This window comes from Chamaea fasciata, unplaced genomic scaffold (assembly GCF_029207755.1).
Source record: "Chamaea fasciata isolate MVZ Bird 193981 ecotype frontalis unplaced genomic scaffold, bChaFas1.0.hap1 SCAF_46, whole genome shotgun sequence".
Classification (NCBI taxonomy): Eukaryota; Metazoa; Chordata; class Aves; order Passeriformes; family Sylviidae; genus Chamaea; species Chamaea fasciata.
In genome coordinates, this window is record NW_027094131.1 from 384983 (window position 1) to 404928 (window position 19946).

Consider the following 19946-nt stretch of genomic DNA (forward strand, 5'->3'; position numbering starts at 1 on the left):
GACCCCTTTTCCCCCAAGAAAACTGAAAGCACCGAAGGCAGAAAATACCGAAAAAAGCTCCTTTTTAACGCACTTCACAAAAGCAGAACAACGAGGGCCCGTCCCCCAACCGGGGCCTGGGAGGAAAGGCTCCGGAATTGGATCGACTTCCCCAAAAAAAAAAAAACAAACCCCAAAAAAACACCCCCAAAAAAACAAACAAAAAAAAGAAACGAAAGAAACCAACAAAACAAAACCCCAACAAAAAAATAATAATAATAATCCTATTTAGACCAAGTCGTCGTGGCAACTACGACCCATTAAATAGAGGCCCTGGGGAGGGGGGGGGTCACACAGAGCAACGGGGGGACAAAAGGGCAGGGGACAAAGGGGAAAAAAGGGAATAAAATCCCGAGGGTCCCGGGGGAAGGCGGCGGGACACGGGCGTTTATCTGTACTGGTAACTCATGCTGTGCTCGTTCCGGCCGCCGTAGCCGCCCTGGGACGCCTGGTAGGAGCTGGGGGGGCCGCTGTAGTTCTGGGAACCCGGGGAGTTGTAGTTGGACTGCGAGGAGTATCCGCCTGCGGACGGCAACCGGAGCAGCAGCACGGGAGGAGGAGGAGGAGGACAGGAGGAGGAGGAGGAATGAGGAGAAAGAAGGAGAAGGAGGAGAAGGAGGGAGGAGAAGGAGGAGAGGAGGAGAAGGAGAGGGGGAAGGAAGAGAAAGGAGAGGAGGAGGAGAGGAGGAAGGAGAAGGAGGAGGAAGGAGGAGGAGGAGGAGAAGGAGGGAGGAGAAGGAGGAGAGGAGGAGAAGGAGAGGGGGAAGGAAGAAAAAGGAGAGGAGGAGGAGAGGAGGAAGGAGAAGGAGGAGGAAGGAGGAGGAGGAGGAGGGAGGAGGAGGAGGAGAAACAAAAAGGAGAAGAAGGAGGAGAAGGAGGAGGAGAAGGAGGAGGAGAAGGAGGAGCAATTAGGGCGGCCGTGGAGCTGCAGCAGCCCCCAGAGCCCAGCCGTGCGTCCATACTGACCTGCCTTACCTTGGTACGAGGAGCCCCCGCCCCCGGAGCCCCCGTAGCCCCCGTGGGACCCCGAGTTGTAGGAGCCGCCCCCCGAGTAGTTGTTGCCGCCGCCACCACGGCCGCTGTTGCCACTGTAACCTGGGGACGGGGACACGGGGGTCAGGGCGGGGGGACGGGCCCCCAGAACCCTCGGGGTTTTACCTGGGCCAAGCCCCCCAGAGCCCGGGACTGCACGAGGGTTTGGGCGCAGAGGGATCTTTATCTGACCCCGCCCTGCCAGGGGCACTCTGAGCTAATTATTAATAGAATTATTAGTATAATTAGTCTGGATTATCCTCCAGGAATGTGCCCAGGGCTGGGCACCCGCCCCTCTCTGCCCCCTCTGTCCCCTCTGTCCCTGCCACTGACTCATCCCGGCCCCAAATCCCTTTTAGCCCAAACCTCCCCAAACTCCCAGCTCCAGCCCAGGAGGAGTGACGAAGCCCCTGGAGCTCCCTCAGGACAGGGGGGCACCAGGGTCCCCTCCGGCTGCTCCAGAGATGGGGACAACCCTCCAACAACTTTGACCCGAAAAAAGGATCAATACTCCAAAAACGATCCAAAAATGACCCAAAAATGACCAAAGGATCCAAAAATGACCGAAGGATCAAAAAATGATCAAAAGATCCAAAAATGACCAAAGGATCCAAAAATGACCAAAGGATCCAAAAATGATCAAAGGATCAAAAAATGATCAAAAGATCCAAAAATGACCAAAGGATCCAAAAATGACCAAAGGATCCAAAAATGATCAAACCCACCCTCAACCCTTTACCTCCGACCCTCCCATTTCCCCAAAAACGATCCAAAAATGCTCCAACCCACCCCTGAACTCCCCAAAAACGCCCCAAAGCCGCCCAAAGCCACCCTCAAGCCTTTCCCTGCCACCTCCCCGCCCAGGGCTCCCCCCGCCCGCACTGCAGCACTCACTGTATTTACTCTCGTAGTTGTACTCCGAGCCTCCTCCGGGCGAGTTGTACGAGTTGGAGTAGGAGTAACCGCCCTGGCCGTGGCCGTAACCCTTCTGCTTGCCCTGCCCGGGCCCGTAGCCGCCGTACTGGCCCTGCCCGTAGGGCTGCTGGCCCTGGTGCGAGGAGTAGCCCGAGCCGTAGGAGGATTTCTGGCCGCCGCCGTGCTGCTGCTTCTTGCCGCCGCCGTGCTTGGGAGGAGCGGGCGCCGTGTAACCGCCGTCGCCGCCCTGGTAATAGGAGCCGCCGCCGTACGCCGAGGAGCCGCCGCCGCCGCCGCCGCCGGAGTTGGAGTGGCCGCCGTTGCTGTAGAATTGGCCTGGGGGGCAGAGAGAGGAGGGTCAGGGGTCGTTCCTGCGGGGGTCGGCTCCTCTGGAGCTGCCTGTGGGGCTGAGAGCGATCCCGAGCTCGCAGTGCGGTTTATTGGATGGTTTGGGGGGCACAGCTACAATTCCCAGCGTGTGACAAAGGATTTCCTTCGGCACAGGCAAATCCGAGTGGGCCAGAGAATCCGAGGGAATTTGGACTTGGTAAGGAAAAATCCTGGACTTTGTAAGGAAAAAACCTTGGGCTTTGTAAGGAAAAAACCTTGGGCTTTGTAAGGAAAAATCCTGGACTTTGTGAGGGAAAAACCTTGGAGTTTGTAAGGAAAAAAACCTTGGGCTTTGTAAGGAAAAAACCTTGGGCTTTGTAAGGAAAAATCCTGGACTTTGTGAGGGAAAAACCTTGGAGTTTGTAAGGAAAAAAACCTTGGGCTTTGTAAGGAAAAAACCTTGGGCTTTGTAAGGAAAAATCCTGGACTTTGTGAGGGAAAAACCTTGGAGTTTGTAAGGAAAAAAACCTTGGGCTTTGTAAGGAAAAAACCTTGGACTTTGTAAGGAAAAATCCTGAACTTTGTAAGGAAAGAACCTTGGGCTTTGTAAGGAAAAAACCTTGGAGTTTGTAAGGAAAAAACCTTGGGCTTTGTAAGGAAAAAATTTTGGACTTTTTAAGGAAAAATCCTGGACTTTGTAAGCTAAGATGAAACTGATAAAAACGCTTCGGTTTCCTGAAAAACCAAGGGCTGCTCTCCATAAAAACCGGCTTCTGCTCCTCTGAGCCTTTTCCTGGGGATTCTGGTCCCTGCCAGGTTGGGATTCAGGGTGGGGAAAGGGCACTTACTGTAACCAGCAGTGGCAGAATTCCCTCCGTAGCCGTAGCTCCCGTACCCGGCCCCTGGAGAGGAAGAAAATGTTGGAATAGATGGAGATTCCGAGGGTGGAATGTCCTGGATTTGGGGGGGTCATTCCACAACCGAGGGCTTTGGGAACATCCAAGCGCTATGGACACGATTTCAGAGGGGGATTTGTTCCCTCACAGGGATTTGGGGGCTCTGGGACGTCCAGGAGCCATGGACACGATTTCAGAGGGGGATTTGTTCCCTCACAGGGATTTGGGGGGCTCTGGGACGTCCAGGAGCCATGGACACGATTCCAGAGGGGGATTTGTTCCCTCACAGGGATTTGGGGGCTCTGGGACGTCCAGGAGCCATGGACACGATTCCAGAGGGGGATTTGTTCCCTCACAGGGATTTGGGGGCTCTGGGACGTCCAGGAGCCATGGACACGATTCCAGAGGGGGATTTGTTCCCTCACAGGGATTTGGGGGCTCTGGGACGTCCAGGAGCCATGGACACGATTCCAGAGGGGGATTTGTTCCCTCACAGGGATTTGGGGGCTCTGGGACGTCCAGGAGCCATGGACACGATTCCAGAGGGGGATTTGTTCCCTCACAGGGATTTGGGGGCTCTGGGACGTCCAGGAGCCATGGACACGATTCCAGAGGGGGATTTGTTCCCTCACAGGGATTTGGGGGCTCTGGGACGTCCAGGAGCCATGGACACGATGCAGGGCCATTCCCCCACGGAAGGTTCTGGAGCCTCCAGGCGCCCCAGCTATGACCCCGGGGGTTCAGCCCAGCACCCAGGGGTGGCAGGGGCCCCGAGCCCTCCCCAGGTGCGCGGCCGGCCCTCACCTGTGTTCATGTAGCCGCCGTGGTTGCCGCCGAAGCCGCCCCGGCCCCGGCCGCGGCCCCGGATGTTCCCGCCCCGGCCGCGGCCCCTGATGTTGGGGGGCGGGGGGGCCTCGTTGTGCATGGGGCCCCCTCCCATCCCAAAGCCGGGGTTGTGCTGCTGAGGGGACAAGGAGACGGGGGTCACTTGGAGCTGGGCGGTCCCCAAAGCCCTCCCGGAACAGCCCCGGGACGGCGCTGCCCCCGGGCCCAAATCTGGGCAGCCCCAGATGCTGAGGCTGCAGAACCTCGATGGGGTTTGATTTTCCTGCAGAAACTTGATGGGTTTTTATTTTCCTGCAGAACCTTTATGGGCTTTTTATTTTGCTGCAGAACCTTTATGGGGTTTTCGTTTTGCTGCAGAACCTCGACGGGGTTTGTGCTTCCAGCCTGTTTGCTCTGCTCCCATTCCCAGAGAATGGTCATAGCCCAGAGCCAGTGGTCAGTGAGTTACACCCCAGAGTCAGACCCCAGGTCTGTTCCCACTCCAGACCAGTTCCCATTGCTCTTTTCCCACTCCAGACCAGTTCCCATTGGTCTGTTCCCACTCCAGACCAGTTCCCATTGCTCTTTTCCCATCCCACTCCAGTTCCAATCAGTCTTTTCCCGTTTTAGACCAGTCCTGATCCGTATTTTCTGATCATGGCCTGGTTCCCACCAGTCTTTCCCCACTCCAGAGCTGCGGGCTCGGGGATTTCACTCACTTTCACCGGGAATTTGGGGCCACCCCTGGCAGGAACTGGGGCTCTTTTCTTCTTGTTCTGCTCGATGGCCACGGGAGCGTCCGGGAACAGCTTCTCCAGGGCGGCCAGGGCCGCATAGGCTTTGGCCACCTTCTTGTTGGAGCCAGCACCTTGGAACTTCTGCCCGTCCACCTCCACCTGGGAGAGGGATGGGACCACACAGTGAGCTGGGCCGAGGGCAGGAGAGGACTGGAGACACCGAGAACCCCAGAGCGGGAGTGTCCCAGCCCCTTAGTGAGCTTTAGAAGGGTCCTCCCTACCCAAACCACTCGGATTGGAGGATTTAAACTCTTGGGAGGGGGACGACGTGGCTTTCCAGGCTCTGGGAAGGGGCTGAGGTGGCTTTGCAGGCTCTGGGAAGGGGCTGAGGTGGCTTTCCAGGCTCTGGGAAGGGGCTGAGGTGGCTTTGCAGGCTCTGGGAAGGGGCTGAGGTGGCTTTCCAAGCTCTGGGAAGGGGCTGAGGTGGCTTTGCAGGCTCTTAGGAAGGGGCTGAGGTGGCTTTCCAGGCTCTGGGAAGGGGCTGAGGTGGCTTTGCAGGCTCTTAGGAAGGGGCTGAGGTGGCTTTCCAGGCTCTGGGAAGGGGCTGAGGTGGCTTTGCAGGCTCTGGGAAGGGGCTGAGGTGGCTTTCCAGGCTCTGGGGAGGGGCCGAGGTGGCTTTGCAGGCTCTTAGGAAGGGGCTGAGGTGGCTTTCCAGGCTCTGGGGAGGGGCCGAGGTGGCTTTGCAGGCTCTTAGGAAGGGGCTGAGGTGGCTTTGCAGGCTCTTTTCCCCCCTCACCTCCATGACAAAGCGCTTGTCGTGGCTCCCGCCCGTCTCCGAGATCAGCTCGTACTTGAGCCCGCGCCTCTTCTCGTTCAGCTCCATCACCGGGTTCTTGCCGTGCTTGGTCAGGATTGGTCCCTGCTGCTTCACGTTCTGCAGGCCCGGAAAGGCCGGGTGAGCCCCCAAAAGGCTCGGCTCCGGCAGACCCCAACCTTTCTCGGGCAGGACCCCCAAGGAGCCACTTTCCCCTCCTGTTTTGGGCAGGAGCGACCCCAAACCACCACCAGCACAGGTGGCAGGGTGCCAGGTGTCCCCTGGCCGTGTCCCCACCCACCTCAGGGGTCTGATCGGCGGGGGGCGAGGCCGCTGCGGGCGTGGACACCGTTTCCACCACGGGCGGAGGAGGCACCACCACGGGCTTGGTCTCCGTCTCCTCGGCGGACTCGTCGCCCTTGCCCGAGTCCTTGCCTTCCGCGCCGGTGGGCAAACCCATGTCCTGCAGCACCTGCGGGGCACCGGGGCGCTCAGGGGCCGTGCTCAAGCCCTGCCGCTTTGGGGACAAGGCTCCAGGGAGCTGCTGCAGCCCTCCGTTGACTCTGCGCAGGGCCCGGCGCTCCCAAACCCCACGGGGACTGCAGGCCACGCTCCGGCCTGGCAGCTCCTGCTGACGCTCCCGCCCTGGCCTGGAGGTTCCAGCAGCTCTCCCATCCCCATCCCCAGTCGCACCCCCGATATTCCCATCCCCATTCCCATCATTCCCCTTATTCCCATTCCCATTATCCCGCTATCCCACTATCCCCACTATCCCCATTACCCCCATTATCTGCATTACTCCCCTTATCCCCACTATCCCAGTATCCCCATATCCCCATTACACCCGCTATCCCACTATCCCATTATCCCCACTATCCCACTATTCCCACAATCCCCGCTATCCCCATTATCTGCATTACTCCCATTATCCCCACTATCCCAGTATCCCCATATCCCCATTACCCCCACTATCCCATTATCCCACTATTTCCACTAGCCCCATTATCCCCACTATCCCACTACCCCCACTACTCCCACTATCCCCATTACCCCCATTATCCCCATATCCCCACTATCCCCACTATCCCATTATCCCCACTATCCCCACCATCCCCACTATCCCAGTATCCCCACCTTGACAGCGACGTGCAGCTTCGCAGTTTTCTTGGAGGGCCCCGAGGCCTCGAAGGTGCTGCCGTCGATCTCCACGGACATGGTGAAGATGGGGGCGTGCACGGGGCCGGTCTGGGACACCAGTTTGTACTGCAGGCCCGGCTTGAGCTGGTTCAGCTTCATCAGGGCGTTCATGGCCTGCGGGGGCTCCAGCTTTTCCTCTGCACGGGGGCAAAAACCAACACCGACACTCTGCGCCTGCCCGGGGGCTCCTCCCAAGAAGCGGAACTGATTCCAGACCGGCGATTTCCAGCTTGAGGCCAGCTCAAAGCGGGGCTTTTTCCACTTCAGGCCAGCCCTGACGGGCCTTTGCTAATCCCACTCCATTTCCCATTGCTCTTTTCCCACTCCAGACCAGTTCCCATTGCTCTTTTCCCACTCCAGACCAGTCCTGATCTCTTCCTCCTCGGTTTCAGCTCCACGCAGCCCAAATCTCCCCGATTTAAGTCATTCCAGCCGTGCCCACTCCCTGCTCCCCGTTACCGGAGTCCCCCCGGTCGTGCAGCCGAGCCCCCCGTGGCCGGACCCCCATTCTCCCCCCGGGCCCACCTACCTCTGCTTAGCTCAATACCTTTTTTCTGAATCTTCTTCTTCTTCTTGCTGGGGGATTTCTCCTCCCCGTCCTCCTCCATGGGCCGCTTCATGGGGGTGACGGCGTAGGTGGTGCTGGGCGGGATCTGAACTGCGGCAGCGACACCAACACTCCCTCAACGCCCGTTTTCCCGGGATTCCTCGCGCCGGGGGGACGCAGGGCCCGTACGTACCAGTGTAATCGACCGGGTTCTCGTTCTTTGGTTTCTTGGGCATTTTGGAGGGCAGGGGGTCCATGCCCAGCACCTTGTGGAGCTGGCCGAAGGCGGCGAGCCGGAGCGCGTGCTGGGGGACGGGACCGGGGGTCACCGGGGGGCTGCCGGGGGTCACCGGGGGGCTGCCGGAGCCCCCCACGGCCGCCGGCCCCCAGAGCCCCCCCCGGAACCGTCCCTGCGGATCCACGTTTCTGGGGGTTCGCACCCAAAACGGGCGCGGGGACAGAAACTCGCTACTCGACACCTGAACCTTTGCTCTGGGTGGCCCATTGAGGTGGCGTGGGGGAGTGGCCGCGGCACCGAGTGACCACGGCGCTGAGTGACCACGGCGCTGAGTGACCACAGAGCTGAGTGACCACAGAGCTGAGTGACCACGGCGCTGAGTGACCACAGAGCTGAGTGACCACGGTGCTGAGTGACCATGGCACTGATGGACCACGGCGCTGAGTGACCACAGTGCTGAGTGACCACGGCGCTGAGTGACCACAGAGCTGAGTGACCACAGTGCTGAGTGACCATGGCACTGAGTGACCACTGCACCAAGTGACCACAGCACTGAGTGACCACAGCACCGAGTGACCACAGCACTGAGTGACCACAGCACCGAGAGACCACAGCACCGAGTGACCACAGCACCGAGTGCCCACAGCACCGAGTGACCACAGCACCAAGTGCCCACAGCACTGAGTGACCACAGCACCGAGTGACCACAGCACTGAGTGACCACGGTGCTGAGTGCCCACAGCACTGAGTGACCACGGTGCTGAGTGACCATGGTGCTGAGTGACCACAGCACTGAGTGCCCACAGCACTGAGTGCCCACAGCACTGAGTGACCACGGTGCTGAGTGACCACGGTGCTGAGTGACCACAGCACCAAGTGCCCACAGCACTGAGTGACCACGGTGCTGAGTGACCACAGCACTGAGTGCCCACAGCACTGAGTGACCACGGTGCTGAGTGACCACGGGGCTAACCTCCGGGGCCAGGGGAGCCGGGAGCAGGGCGGGCCGGGGCCGGGGGCGGGGAGGGCCGGGTGGAGGTCACACGATACCTGAGCACTCTGTGTGATATCTTCCCTTTGTTGTCTGTCTAGATGCCCAATAGCATCAGTGGCTTCTTTTTCACAAGGGTCATAAATACCAGAACCATCTGAAGGCAGGAAACAAGGAAGATATGCAGAGAATTATCCCGGGGCTCTACCCTCAATTCCCTGGGGCACGTGGGAAGGGGCGCACGGATGGCCGGGACTTCCGTGGGGTTCTCTGGGGTTTCCGTGGGGTTCTCTGGGGTTTCCGTGGGGTTCTCTCGGGTTTCTCTGGGGTTTCTCTGGGGTTCTGTGGGGTTTCTGTGGGGTTTCTGTGGGGTTTCTCTGGGGTTCTGTGGGGTTTCTGTGGGGTTTCCGTGGGGTTTCTGTGGGGTTTTCGTGGGGCTTTGTGGGGTTTCCGTGGGGTTTCTGTGGGGTTTCCGTGGGGTTCTCTGGGGTTCTCTGGGGCTTTGTGGGGTTTCTGTGGGGTTCTGTGGGGTTTCCGTGGGGTTTCTGTGGGAATCTCGCTCCCCAGGAGCCAAATTCCACGGGCACCTCTCTCCGTGGGGCTGAGGTGGCTCCAGGGGATGGGAGGGCCGGGAATGTCCCGTGCCCAGGGGAATCGAGGGGCCCCCGACCGCCGGCACCCCCCGCGCTCCTCCCGGCTCACCTGGCCGGAGCTCACCTGGCCAGAGCTCACCTGGCCGGAGCTCGCCCAGCCAGAACTGACCCTGATGGAGCTCACCCAGTGGATCTCACCTGCCCAGATGTCACCTGGCCGACCTCACCTGGCTAAGCTAACCAGGCCAGATCCTATCTGCCCAGATCTCACCTGCCCAGATCTCACCTGGCTGATCTCACCTGCCCAGGTGTCACCTGGCAGAGCTCACCTGGCATGACGATGCCCGAGGCCAGGCACTCCAGCACGCGGCGCAGCGCCTCGCCCGCGCCCATGGGCCGGTTCGCCGTCCCGATGGATTTCTCACACAGCAGCTCCAGAGGCTGCAAGGGAACAAGGGAGGTCAGGGCAGGGACAGGGGACAGAGCCCGGGAAGGGACAGAGCCCGGGAGGGGACACAGCCCGGGAGGGGACAGAGCCTGAGAGGGGACAGAGCCCCAGGAGGGGACAGAGCCCGGGAGGGGACAGAGCCCGGGAGGGGACAGAGCCTGGGAGGGGACAGAGCCCGGGAGGGGACAGAGCCGGGGAGGGGACACAGCCCGGGAGGGGACACAGCCCCGGGAGGGGACAGAGCCCGGGAGGGGACACAGCCCCGGGAGGGGACAGAGCCCGGGAGGGGACACAGCCCCGGGAGGGGACAGAGCCCGGGAGGGGACAGAGCCTGGGAGGGGACAGAGCCTGAGAGGGGACAGAGCCCCAGGAGGGGACAGAGCCCGGGAGGGGACAGAGCCCGGGAGGGGACAGAGCCTGAGACGGGACAGAGCCGGGGAGGGGACACAGCCCGGGAGGGGACAGAGCCCGGGAGGGGACACAGCCCGGGAGGGGACAGAGCCCCAGGAGGGGACAGAGCCCCAGGAGGGGACAGAGCCCTGGAGGGGACAGAGCCCAGGAGGGGACAGAGCCTGGGAGGGGACACAGCCCCGGGAGGGGACAGAGCCCGGGAGGGGACAGAGCCCGGGAGGGGACAGAGCCCCAGGAGGGGACAGAGCCCGGGAGGGGACAGAGCCCCAGGAGGGGACAGAGCCCAGGAGGGGACAGAGCCCGGGAGGGACCCAGGGAGGGACCCTGGAAAAGGGATCCCAGGAAATGGACCCTGGGAAAGAGGAGCCTGGGAGAGGGACCCTGGAAAAGGGAGCCCAGAGAGGGATGCCACAAAATGGACCCTTGGAAAGGGGGACGGGGAGAGGGATCCCTGAAAGGGACCCTGGGAAAAGGATCCCAGAGGGGGACCCTGGAAATGGGATCCCAGGAAATGGACCCTGGAAAAGGGATTCCAGGAAATGGACCCGTGGAAAGGGGGACTGGGAGAGCGATCCCCAAAAGGGACCCTGGGCCAGGGGTCTGGGAGAAGGGCCCCAAAAAAGAGATGCTGGCAAAGGGACCCTCTGGAAAGGGATCCTGGAAAGGATCCTGGAAAAGGAGCCCAGGGAACAATCGGGGAAAAGGGATCCTGGAAAGGGAGCCCAGGGAACAATCCAGGAAAAGGGATCCTGGAAAGGGAGCCCAGGGAACAATCCAGGAAAAGGGATCCTGGAAAGGGAGCCCAGGGAACAATCCAGGAAAAGGGATCCTGTAAAGGGAGCCCAGGGAACAATCCGGGAAAAGGGATCCTGGAAAGGGAGCCCAGGGAACAATCTGGGAAAAGGGATCCTGGAAAGGATCCTGGAAAAGATTCCAGGGCAGGGACCCGTCTGGGAGCAGCTCCAGGTTCCCACAGGAGGAGAGCGGCCAGGCTGTGGAAGTGGTGAATGGATAAAACATTTGATAACAACGTGATCTGGTAATTAATAAAACCAGCTGATGATGTGATCAGGTAAGATAAAGTTGTTTGGTGACTGATAAAACCGTTTGTTAATTGATACAGAAAACCTGATGATGGTATTTGAGGACAGCATGGTTTGGTAACTGATAAGGTGATAACTGATAAAACTATTTAACAAGAAGACTCGAAAATTAATAAAAATACTTTAAAATAACAAAATTCGATACTTAATGTCTGATAACATGGTTTGATAATTTATAAAACAATTTTCTAATGACAGTGATGTGGTTTGACAACCAATGAAACAATTTGACAGCTTGATAGACTCGATAGCCGATAACACTGACAATAACGTGATTTAGTAGCTGATGAAATATTTTGATAAGAATATGATTGAATAACTCATAAAACAACTCGACAGTGAGTTGATAACTGATAGACCAATTCAGTAACGACCTGAGCTGATAATTGATAAAGCAATTCAGTAACAGCCTGAGCTGATAATTGATAAACCAATTCAGTAATAACCTGAACTAATAATTGATAAAGCAATTCGGTATCCTGGTGAGCTGATAATTGATAAAGCAATTTGGTACCCTGGTGAGTTGATAATTTATAAAGCAATTCGGTATCCTTGTGAGCTGATAATGGATAAAGCAATTCAGCATGCTGGTGAGCTGATAACGGAAAAAGCAATTCAGCATCCAGGTGAGCTGAAAATTCATCGCCAATTTGATAACAATGCCAGTTTATAATTGGTAGGGCAAGGTCAGCAGACAACTGACAAGCCCATTTGCCCCACAGACATTTGATTTGCGTCTCCAGGGCAGAGGAGCCGCCCAGGCACAGAAGGGTGGTTCACCTGGGCAAGGGGAACCTCGGCCGACCCCCAGGAAAGGGAAAAGGGGGAATTGGGGCATTACCCATCCTCGGAGCGGGGCCCAGGTGGGGACGCGAGTGCACAGGTCCCGCAGCACGCGGATGACGATGACGCACGACTTCAGCCCGTTGGCCCTGGCCTGAGGGAGGAACCAAAGCACACAGGGGTTCACCCAGCGCCCGCCCGCGCCGCCGACGCTCCCTCCGGGTGCTGCCGGGCCCAGGGGAGAGCCGGAGCCCCGGAGCCGCCACAGCCGGGCCTTGGCCGAGGGCTGGCCAAAGGCTTGGCCGAGGGCTGGACAAAGGCTTGGCCAAGGGTTGGCCAAGGTCTCAGCTAAGGGGCTGGCCAAGGGTTGGCCAAAGGCTTAGCCAAAGTCTTAGCCAAGGGCTTGGCCAAGGTCTTAACCAAGGGTTGGCCAAGGTCTTAGCCATGGGCTTGGCCAAGGGTTGGCCAAAGGCTTAGCCAAGGGGTTGGCCAAGGTCTTACCAAGGGCTTGGCCAAGGCCTCAGCCGAGTTGGCCAAGGAGTTGGCCAAGGTCTTAGCCAAGAGGTTGGCCAAGGTCTCAGCTAAGGGGTTGGCCAAGGTGTTAGCTAAAGGCTTAACCAAGGGGTTGGCCAAGGGGTTGGCCAAGGTCTTAGCCAAGGGGTTGGCCAAGGGGTTGGCCAAGGTCTTAGCCAAGGGGTTGGCCAAGGGGTTGGCCAAGGTCTTAGCCAAGAGGTTGGCCAACAGGTTGGCCAAGGTCTCAGCTAAGGGGTTGGCCAAGGGGTTGACCAAGGTCTTGGCTAAGGGGTTGGCCGAGGTCTCAACTAAGGGGTTGGCCAAGGTCTTAGCTAAAGGGTTGGCCGAGGTTTTAGCCGAGGTCTTGGCCAAGGGGACGTCACTCCTCACACCAAGTGGCAGCTCCGCAGCTGCTCCCTGCGGCTCCTAAGTCACTGCAGCGCCCACAGTCCGGCACCTCGGAGCGGCCGGCGGCCGCTTCAAACTCCAACTCCAAAAAACAAAAAAAACACTCAGCCCCTTAAAAAAGAGTTTACCAACGCTTCTACTTAAAGATAAATATAAGAACAAAATGCAAACCTGGAACCACTTGGCGTGGCGCAGAGACGCCAAGGCAGCAAGGCATTTCTGCCTGTCCAGAACGTCCGGGGAGTCGGTGACTGAGAGCGTTTCTAGTCGTGGATGGAATAAGAAGACAAGGCACGGTTTGACCAAGGGGCTTCTGTCGGGCCGAGGGGGATGAGGCAGCATCCTAACGGGCAGCTGAGGCTCCCAAAAAAATCCTGCTGGGATGCTGGGAGGGGAAGGGGCTGCGGCGCCGCCGCGCGGCCTCGCCTGGACGCAGGGGAAGTTCAATTCCCAGGGTCGGGTGGGCTGGGAGGAGGAGGAGGAGGAGGAGGAAGAGGAGGAGACCGGGCACGAGGCTCGGTGGAGGGCACAGAAATCGATAAATCCTGGATGGATGAAGAGGAGGCGGCGAGGCCGGTGAGGGGGAAATTTGAGTGGGGGGAGAACCCCCGGCTCGGCAGCTGGAGCACAGGGGGTGGCGGGGAGGAGGGAAGAGGGGCGAGGCTCGGCGAGGATCCAGGGAACCCTCCGCCCGGAAGGATGGCTGCCCCGGCCCCGGCCCGCGACAGAGAACGTCCTGTTGGTCAAAGGTCCAGCGTCCCTAAAATCGACAAACTAGAAGGCTCGGAGACGAGGTCAGAGATCAACACCAGAGATTCAACAGTCAAGAGCACAAAGAAGTCCCCGGTTTGTGCTGCAGCAAAACTAGAGGAAAGGCCTGAAATCGCCCCAAAAAACTGCTGGAGATCAGGGTTTTAGATAAGGCTAGTGCGGAGCGGGGGAACCGCCGGCCCTACGGAGCCCGTCGGAATTGGAGCGGACAACCAGCAGGCGCTGGAGCTGTGATTCCAAAGGGAATTTGGAGAAGCTAACTTTATCCAAAACTCTGCATCGCTTTCCGGAGTTCTGAAGCTGAGGTGCTGCAAGAGCCCACGGGAGGAGCCCCGAGCACCCGGTGTTCTGCTGCAACACACACCGGGGGAACATCCCGGAACATCCCGGTCCATGGACATGCAACTCCTCGGACAAGAAGCCTTCAAACGGCTTTTGGCTTTTTTTTTTTTTTCGGGTTTCTTAAACAAATCTGGTTGTTCTGTTTTTCATGTCACTGCACTGACACGGCCGGGGGGAGGGAACAAACCACGAAGTAATACAACGGAGATGATGAATTGGTGAACTGAAGGCCCCAAGTGGAACCGAAAGAAAGGATAAAATAACAATACTCGAAAAAATAAAATAAATAAATAAAAATAGAGCAAAACCCGGCGAGAAAGGTGCTCCTCAGCTCCGCGAGCTCGGCCCGGATCAACCACAACCGGGACGTGTCACCACCAAGGAATTTTTGGTTTGGATTTGGCCAGGAAGAGCCGCCAGGGCCAAAGCTGAAGAGCACGTTTCCCCCCGGGCGGTTTTAGGCGCGGGACGCCGGGCGCCGGCCGGCCGTACCTCCGGCCAGCTGCTTCTCCAGCTCCTCCCTGACCACCGGCGACGTCAGGTGGATGGTCAGGCTCAGGGGGGGCTCCTTGGTGTTCTTGATGACGATGGCGGCGTCTCCCACCGACTGGATGATCTCGTACTTGTCCTCGGTGATGGCCTGAGCCGGGGGTTGGAACAGGGACAGCAAAGGGTTAAAACGAGTCTAAAAATCAGGGGAATTGCAAGGGGGGCCCGAGAGTTGGAATAGTGACAGCAAAGGGTTAAAATGTGTCCAGAATCACTTGGAATAGCGACAGCAAAGGGTTAAAATGTGTCTAGAAATCACTTGGAATAGTGACAGCAAAGGGTTAAAATGTGTCCAGAATCACTTGGAATAGCGACAGCAAAGGGTTAAAATGTGTCCAGAATCACTTGGAATAGTGACAGCAAAGGGTTAAAATGTGTCCAGAATCACTTGGAATAGCGACAGCAAAGGGTTAAAATGTGTCCAAAATCCCTTGGAATAGTGTTGGCAAAGGGTTAAAATGTGTCCAGAATCACTTGGAATAGCGACAGCAAAGGGTTAAAATGTGTCCAAAATCCCTTGGAATAGTGTTGGCAAAGGGTTCAAACGCTGCCAAAATTCCCGGGAATTGTGCAGGACAGATTCAGGGGAGGTGGAAAGAAAGGTTGGGCCGGGATGGGTCCGGGAAAGGGAACCAAAACTATGTAGGCCCTGGAAACAAAGGATGGCTTCTGTCTTTAGATCACACGGTAAATGACACAGGTGTTAATTGCAAGATTGTTTAACCATAAATATATTTATAATATAAATACATTACAAATATAACCAATTATAATATATGGTTAAATATATTAAAAATATACCCAAAGAGTATAAACCCACGTCCCTTCTCCTGGAGCAGGGAAGGCTCCGGAGCCAGGCTGGGAATGTTCTCCTGGAGCAGGGAAGGCTCCGGAGCCAGGCTGGGAGAGCTGGGAATGTTCTCCTGGAGCAGGGAAGGCTCCGGAGCCAGGCTGGGAATGTTCTCCTGGAGCAGGGAAGGCTCTGGAGCCAGGCTGGGAATGTTCTCCTGGAGCAGGGAAGGCTCCAGAGCCAGGCTGGGAGAGCTGGGAATGTTCTCCTGGAGCAGGGAAGGCTCCAGAGCCAGGCTGGGAGAGCTGGGAATGTTCTCCTGGAGCAGGGAAGGCTCCAGAGCCAGGTTGGGAATGTTCTCCTGGAGCAGGGAAGGCTCCGGAGCCAGGCTGGGAATGTTCTCCTGGAGCAGGGAAGGCTCCAGAGCCAGGCTGGGAGAGCTGGGAATGTTCTCCTGGAGCAGGGAAGGCTCCAGAGCCAGGCTGGGAGAGCTGGGAATGTTCTCCTGGAGCAGGGAAGGCTCCAGAGCCAGGCTGGGAATGTTCTCCTGGAGCAGGGAAGGCTCCGGAGCCAGGCTGGGAATGTTCTCCTGGAGCAGGGAAGGCTCTGGGGAGACCTTGGAGCCCCTTCCAGTGCACCAAGAGGCTCCAGGAGAGCTGGAGAGGGACCTGAGACACAGGATGGAGGGACAGGACAAGAGGGAATGGGATCACCCCCTGGAAAAGGCGGGATCTAGATGGGTTTGGGAAGGGATTTGTCCCTGCGAGGGCAGGGAGGGAATTCCCAGATTTTCTGTGGCTGCCCCTGGATCCCTGCACGTGCCCAAGGCCAGGCCGGACAGGGCTTGGAGCACCTGTGGAAGGTGTCCACGAGCAGGAAGAGCCCCAAGGCCCCTTCCAACCCAAAGCATCCCACGATTAACGAGGAGAAGCTCGTTTAACATCCCCAAAGAATTACAGCCCGTGCCTCCGGCCAGGGCTTTCCCAAGGCAGCACCATCCCAAAGGGAATTTCCCCAGCTCACCGCCAGCTGCACGCCCAGGTTCTCGGCCACCTTCTCCAGGAGCTTGGCCGTGGGTTTGTCTTTGCACAGCAGCACCAGCTCCAGGTCCAGGTCCCCCTTCAGCAGGAGGCCTTTGGCCACCAGGCCCACACGCATCACCCCCCTCAGGGTCCTGGTCAGCTGCTCCGTGGCCTTCTGATCCCTGGGAAAACACGGGGCAGGGATGGAATTCCTTGCTGGATCCCTGAGGATCGACCTGGAGAAATCAACTGAGCCCTGCCCCGGTTAATCCCCCCCAAGTCTCCAGCCAGGGAAGAGAACTTTTCCACCACCAGCGGGGGAGTTTTTTGGGATCTGAGCAAATTTCAGGGATCTAAAGCAGGACAGCGCTGGTCCCAGCAGCAGCTTTGCTGGTCTTAAAGGTCCAGAACTAGTCTTAAAAATATAAAATTGGTTCTTAAAGGTGTAAAACTGGTCCTAAAGGTAAAAAACCAGTCTTCAAGGTACAGAACTGGTCTAAAAGGTACAGAACCCATCTTAAAGATATAGAACTGGTCTTTAAAGTCCAGAACCAGTCTTAAAAGTATAGAACTGGTCTTAAAGCTAGAGAACCCACCTGAAAGGTGCAGAACCAGTCCTAAAGGTCCAGAACACAACACCCAACACAAAGAGAAGAGCCAGCTGGGGACACAGCCACCCTGAAACCCCCCGGGCCACTCCTCACCCTCCTTCCTTGCCCTCCTCGTCGGCCGCCGTCTCCATGGACTCGGCCTCGGGCTGCTCCCCGCCGACCTTCTCCTGCTCGTCGATCCAGTCCGAGACGGCCTTGAGCGCCCGCTCCGTGTGGGAAACCATGTTCTGCACGGCCTCCAGCTCCTCCTGCGTGGGGTACACGGCCGAGTGCTTGGCCATCACGTGCCGGTCGTCGTTCACAAAGATCCGCATCGGGCGCTGCCGGGCCGGGGAGGGAACGGTCAGGGAGCTCCCGGGGACCGCCGTGGCCCCCGCACGCGGCCAGGAACCCAGCCCAGTCACTCACCATCTTTGTCGGCCGCGTCCTCCCTGAACAGCTCCCAGGGGTTTATCTGGGCTGTTCCGGCGAGCGGAGCGCGGCGGCGCCGCGGCGCTGCGGGCTCTGAAAGGGACGGAGGGAGGGTGAGCCTGGGGCACGAGTAGCAATTAGACACGCGCCAGCTCGTCAGGAAAAGCCCAGCTCGGTGCTCCCGAGGGCTGGAGATATCCCTGGACGCTGACGGCGGAGGGACACAGAGCGTCCAGTCCTCATTCCCAGGGACTCCCGAGAGGTTTTCCCACCAAACGGGACTTTCCCGAAGCTCCTGCTCCGTCCCCAAGGCAGACAGAACCCCCTGGAGCTCGGGAGCAGCCACTCTGGGACAATTAATTAATTAATGGATCAAGGGAAGAGCCAGGTGGGCTCCTCTTCCCTCTGCTCCCAGGCAGCTCCCAGCAGAGCCCTCTGCCATATCCATGATCCCACAGATCCCTCTGGGATCCCGATGGGAATCTCCCAGCACAGATCCATCTGCCCCATCCCTGGTTTCACCCCAAATCCATGACCTCACAGATCCCTCTGAGATCCCGATGGGAATCTCCCAGCACAGATCCCTCTGCCCCATCCCTGGTTTCACCCCAAATCCACGATCCCACAGATTCCTCTGGGATCCCAATGGGAATCTCCCAGCACAGATCCCTCTGCCCCATCCCTGGTTTCACCCCAAATCCATTGCCCAGCCCCAAAGTCACCCCGCTGGCTTTTCATTAGGACCAACACGAGTCCAGAGGGTGCACAGAGTCTCTTCCCTGAGTTATCCAGGAAGAAACAGGATAAACCCAGCAAATCCAGTGCTCAAGAAGTCCTGGAATTCAACAGATTCACCCAAGTGAGTCCAAATTCCTGCCTTTTTGTGGGAGCTGCCCCCAGCTGGGGCAGTGTTTCCCCTTTCCACACAATTCCCAGGCCACCAGACCAGATCCCAGCTCGTTTTCACCTTTTCCCACTGGAATCTCCCCAGTTCAGCTCACCCAGAGCTGGAGCTCACGTTTTTAGGATAAAACCCAGGAGAACTCATCCCCTCGAGCAGGGACACACAGCTCCAGCCAAGGAAACCCCTCTGATCCCAATCCTGCCAGTTCACTCACAACACGACTTAACAGTGTCATAAATCGGGATCTAACTGTAATTAAACCCCATCCAGCGCCGCCTGAGCAGGGACAATCACTCCCGAGGAGCCTCCTGCTCCAGGCTGGGCCCTGAGGGACCCCTTATTTTCCTTCAGATTCCCTCCATTTCCTCCAGGCTGGATAAGGAAAGGCTTGAGATCCCACCCAGCCAAAATCACAACAGCCAGAGAGTCTCCCAGGATCCCTCTTCTGGGATTTTTGGAGGGAGGAATGTGCGAGCTGCTGCTGCAGCACCACCAGATTTGTGTCTCCTGAGGAGAAGAGTCAGATTCAGCTAAAGCAGGAGCCCGGTCCTGACAAACTCGGGAATTCCACCTGGTTTTGGCCTCGCCCCCACGCCCGGCAGGAATTCACCAAACTTCCCGCGCTCGGCTGGAGCCTCCCAGGGGAAGGAGCGACTCTCCCAAAGGCGTTTTTTTGGCAGGACGGGAGGGAAAAACAACCAGGGGAGCGAAAAGGTGGGAATTCCTGTCCTGAACGTGGGGAAGCGTGACACGGCCAAAGCCGGGCTTGGGTTCAAGGCCGCGTTTTGATAAGAACTGCCGGCTTTTATCGGTGTCCTGCCACCTGCCCGGGCTGGATGAGGAGCCAGAAAACCACGGCGCTCACAGGGAGCGATGCAGGGAGCGCAGATTCCAGCGGCAATCCGGAGTGAGGGGCACAAAGCCCTCAGGCCCTGCGGAGCCAAAGGATTTCTGCTCCTCTAAACCCTCCAGGAAAGCAGCGGCCACGGATAACGGGGCTGGAGCAGCGAGAGAGGCCGGGAAAGGACGAGGAGGAGAGCGGCATCCTGGTCCTGAGCGGGGTTAAAATCCGCCCGCAAAGGGGATGATGATGCCACGGCAATTCCCAGCCTGGGATGAAACGGGATGGGCAGGGAAGAGGATCTCCGAGGGGGATAACCCCAAATCCTCCATGATGCTGCCCCCAACATCCCACCCAGGGGCGGCTGTGGGGATGGGGAAAGGAGCCCCGGAGCCCCCATCGCCGCCCCACCGGAGCGCAGGGCCGCGGGGGGAGAGCGAGGAGGGGGCGGCGGGCCCGGGGCTGGGGAGGGGGCCCGGGGCTGGGGAGGGGGCCCGGGGGTGAGGAGGGGGCGCGGGGGCCGCCGGGCGCTGCCGCCATTTGCAAACGCGGCGCCGAACAAAAGCGGCGCCGGCCAGACCTGAGGGGAGCCGGGGGGAAGAACCCCGTGAGCCACCCGCGGTCCCCGGGCGGCGGTTTGATCCCCATGGCCGGCCCTCGGGGCGCTGCTCACGGGGGTCCCTGAGGGAACCCGGCCGCCCCCCCCCCCCGCAACCCTCCCCTCACTCACCGCCGCCATTTTGTCTGCACACAATGGGCAGGGCGGGAGGGGAGGGGACACACGGGGGGGCCGGGTCACCGCGTCCCGCCGCCTCACCCCCCCCACACCCACACCTCACACCGGCTCCTCCCGCCCCAGCACCGCCCCCGCCCGGCCCGGCCCGG

The 19946-nt window shown here is 58.7% G+C and overlaps 2 protein-coding genes across 4 annotated transcripts; both read right to left on the reverse strand.

Annotated features, from left to right (window-relative positions):
* Nucleotides 1–243: 243 nt before the first annotated feature.
* ILF3 (interleukin enhancer binding factor 3) lies at nucleotides 244–19810 on the reverse strand. 3 transcript variants are annotated; one of them, XM_066207669.1, is made up of 20 exons: nucleotides 19792–19810; nucleotides 17314–17409; nucleotides 16999–17225; nucleotides 16296–16476; nucleotides 14426–14573; nucleotides 12992–13083; nucleotides 11958–12053; nucleotides 9484–9595; nucleotides 8621–8718; nucleotides 7526–7637; nucleotides 7333–7443; nucleotides 6723–6922; nucleotides 5890–6060; nucleotides 5571–5708; nucleotides 4757–4933; nucleotides 4017–4170; nucleotides 3165–3218; nucleotides 1966–2322; nucleotides 1006–1134; nucleotides 244–561 (listed from the first exon to the last, which is right to left on the reverse strand). In XM_066207669.1, the coding sequence occupies exons 2-20, from the start codon at nucleotides 17314–17316 to the stop codon at nucleotides 428–430; spliced, it is 2694 nt and encodes an 897-aa protein (XP_066063766.1). In that variant the 5' UTR covers nucleotides 17317–17409; nucleotides 19792–19810; the 3' UTR covers nucleotides 244–427. The 3 variants fall into 3 exon arrangements, with proteins under 3 accessions (XP_066063766.1, XP_066063767.1, XP_066063765.1); XM_066207670.1 differs by having other exon boundaries at nucleotides 1015–1134; nucleotides 4017–4173; XM_066207668.1 differs by having other exon boundaries at nucleotides 4017–4173.
* Nucleotides 9614–11056, reverse strand: LOC136304063 (proline-rich protein 36; the record flags this gene model as incomplete). The annotated part of the gene is made up of 1 exon (XM_066207739.1): nucleotides 9614–11056. A coding segment is annotated over one exon (1443 nt), but the record flags the coding sequence as incomplete, so codon positions are not given.
* Nucleotides 19811–19946: the final 136 nt, after the last annotated feature.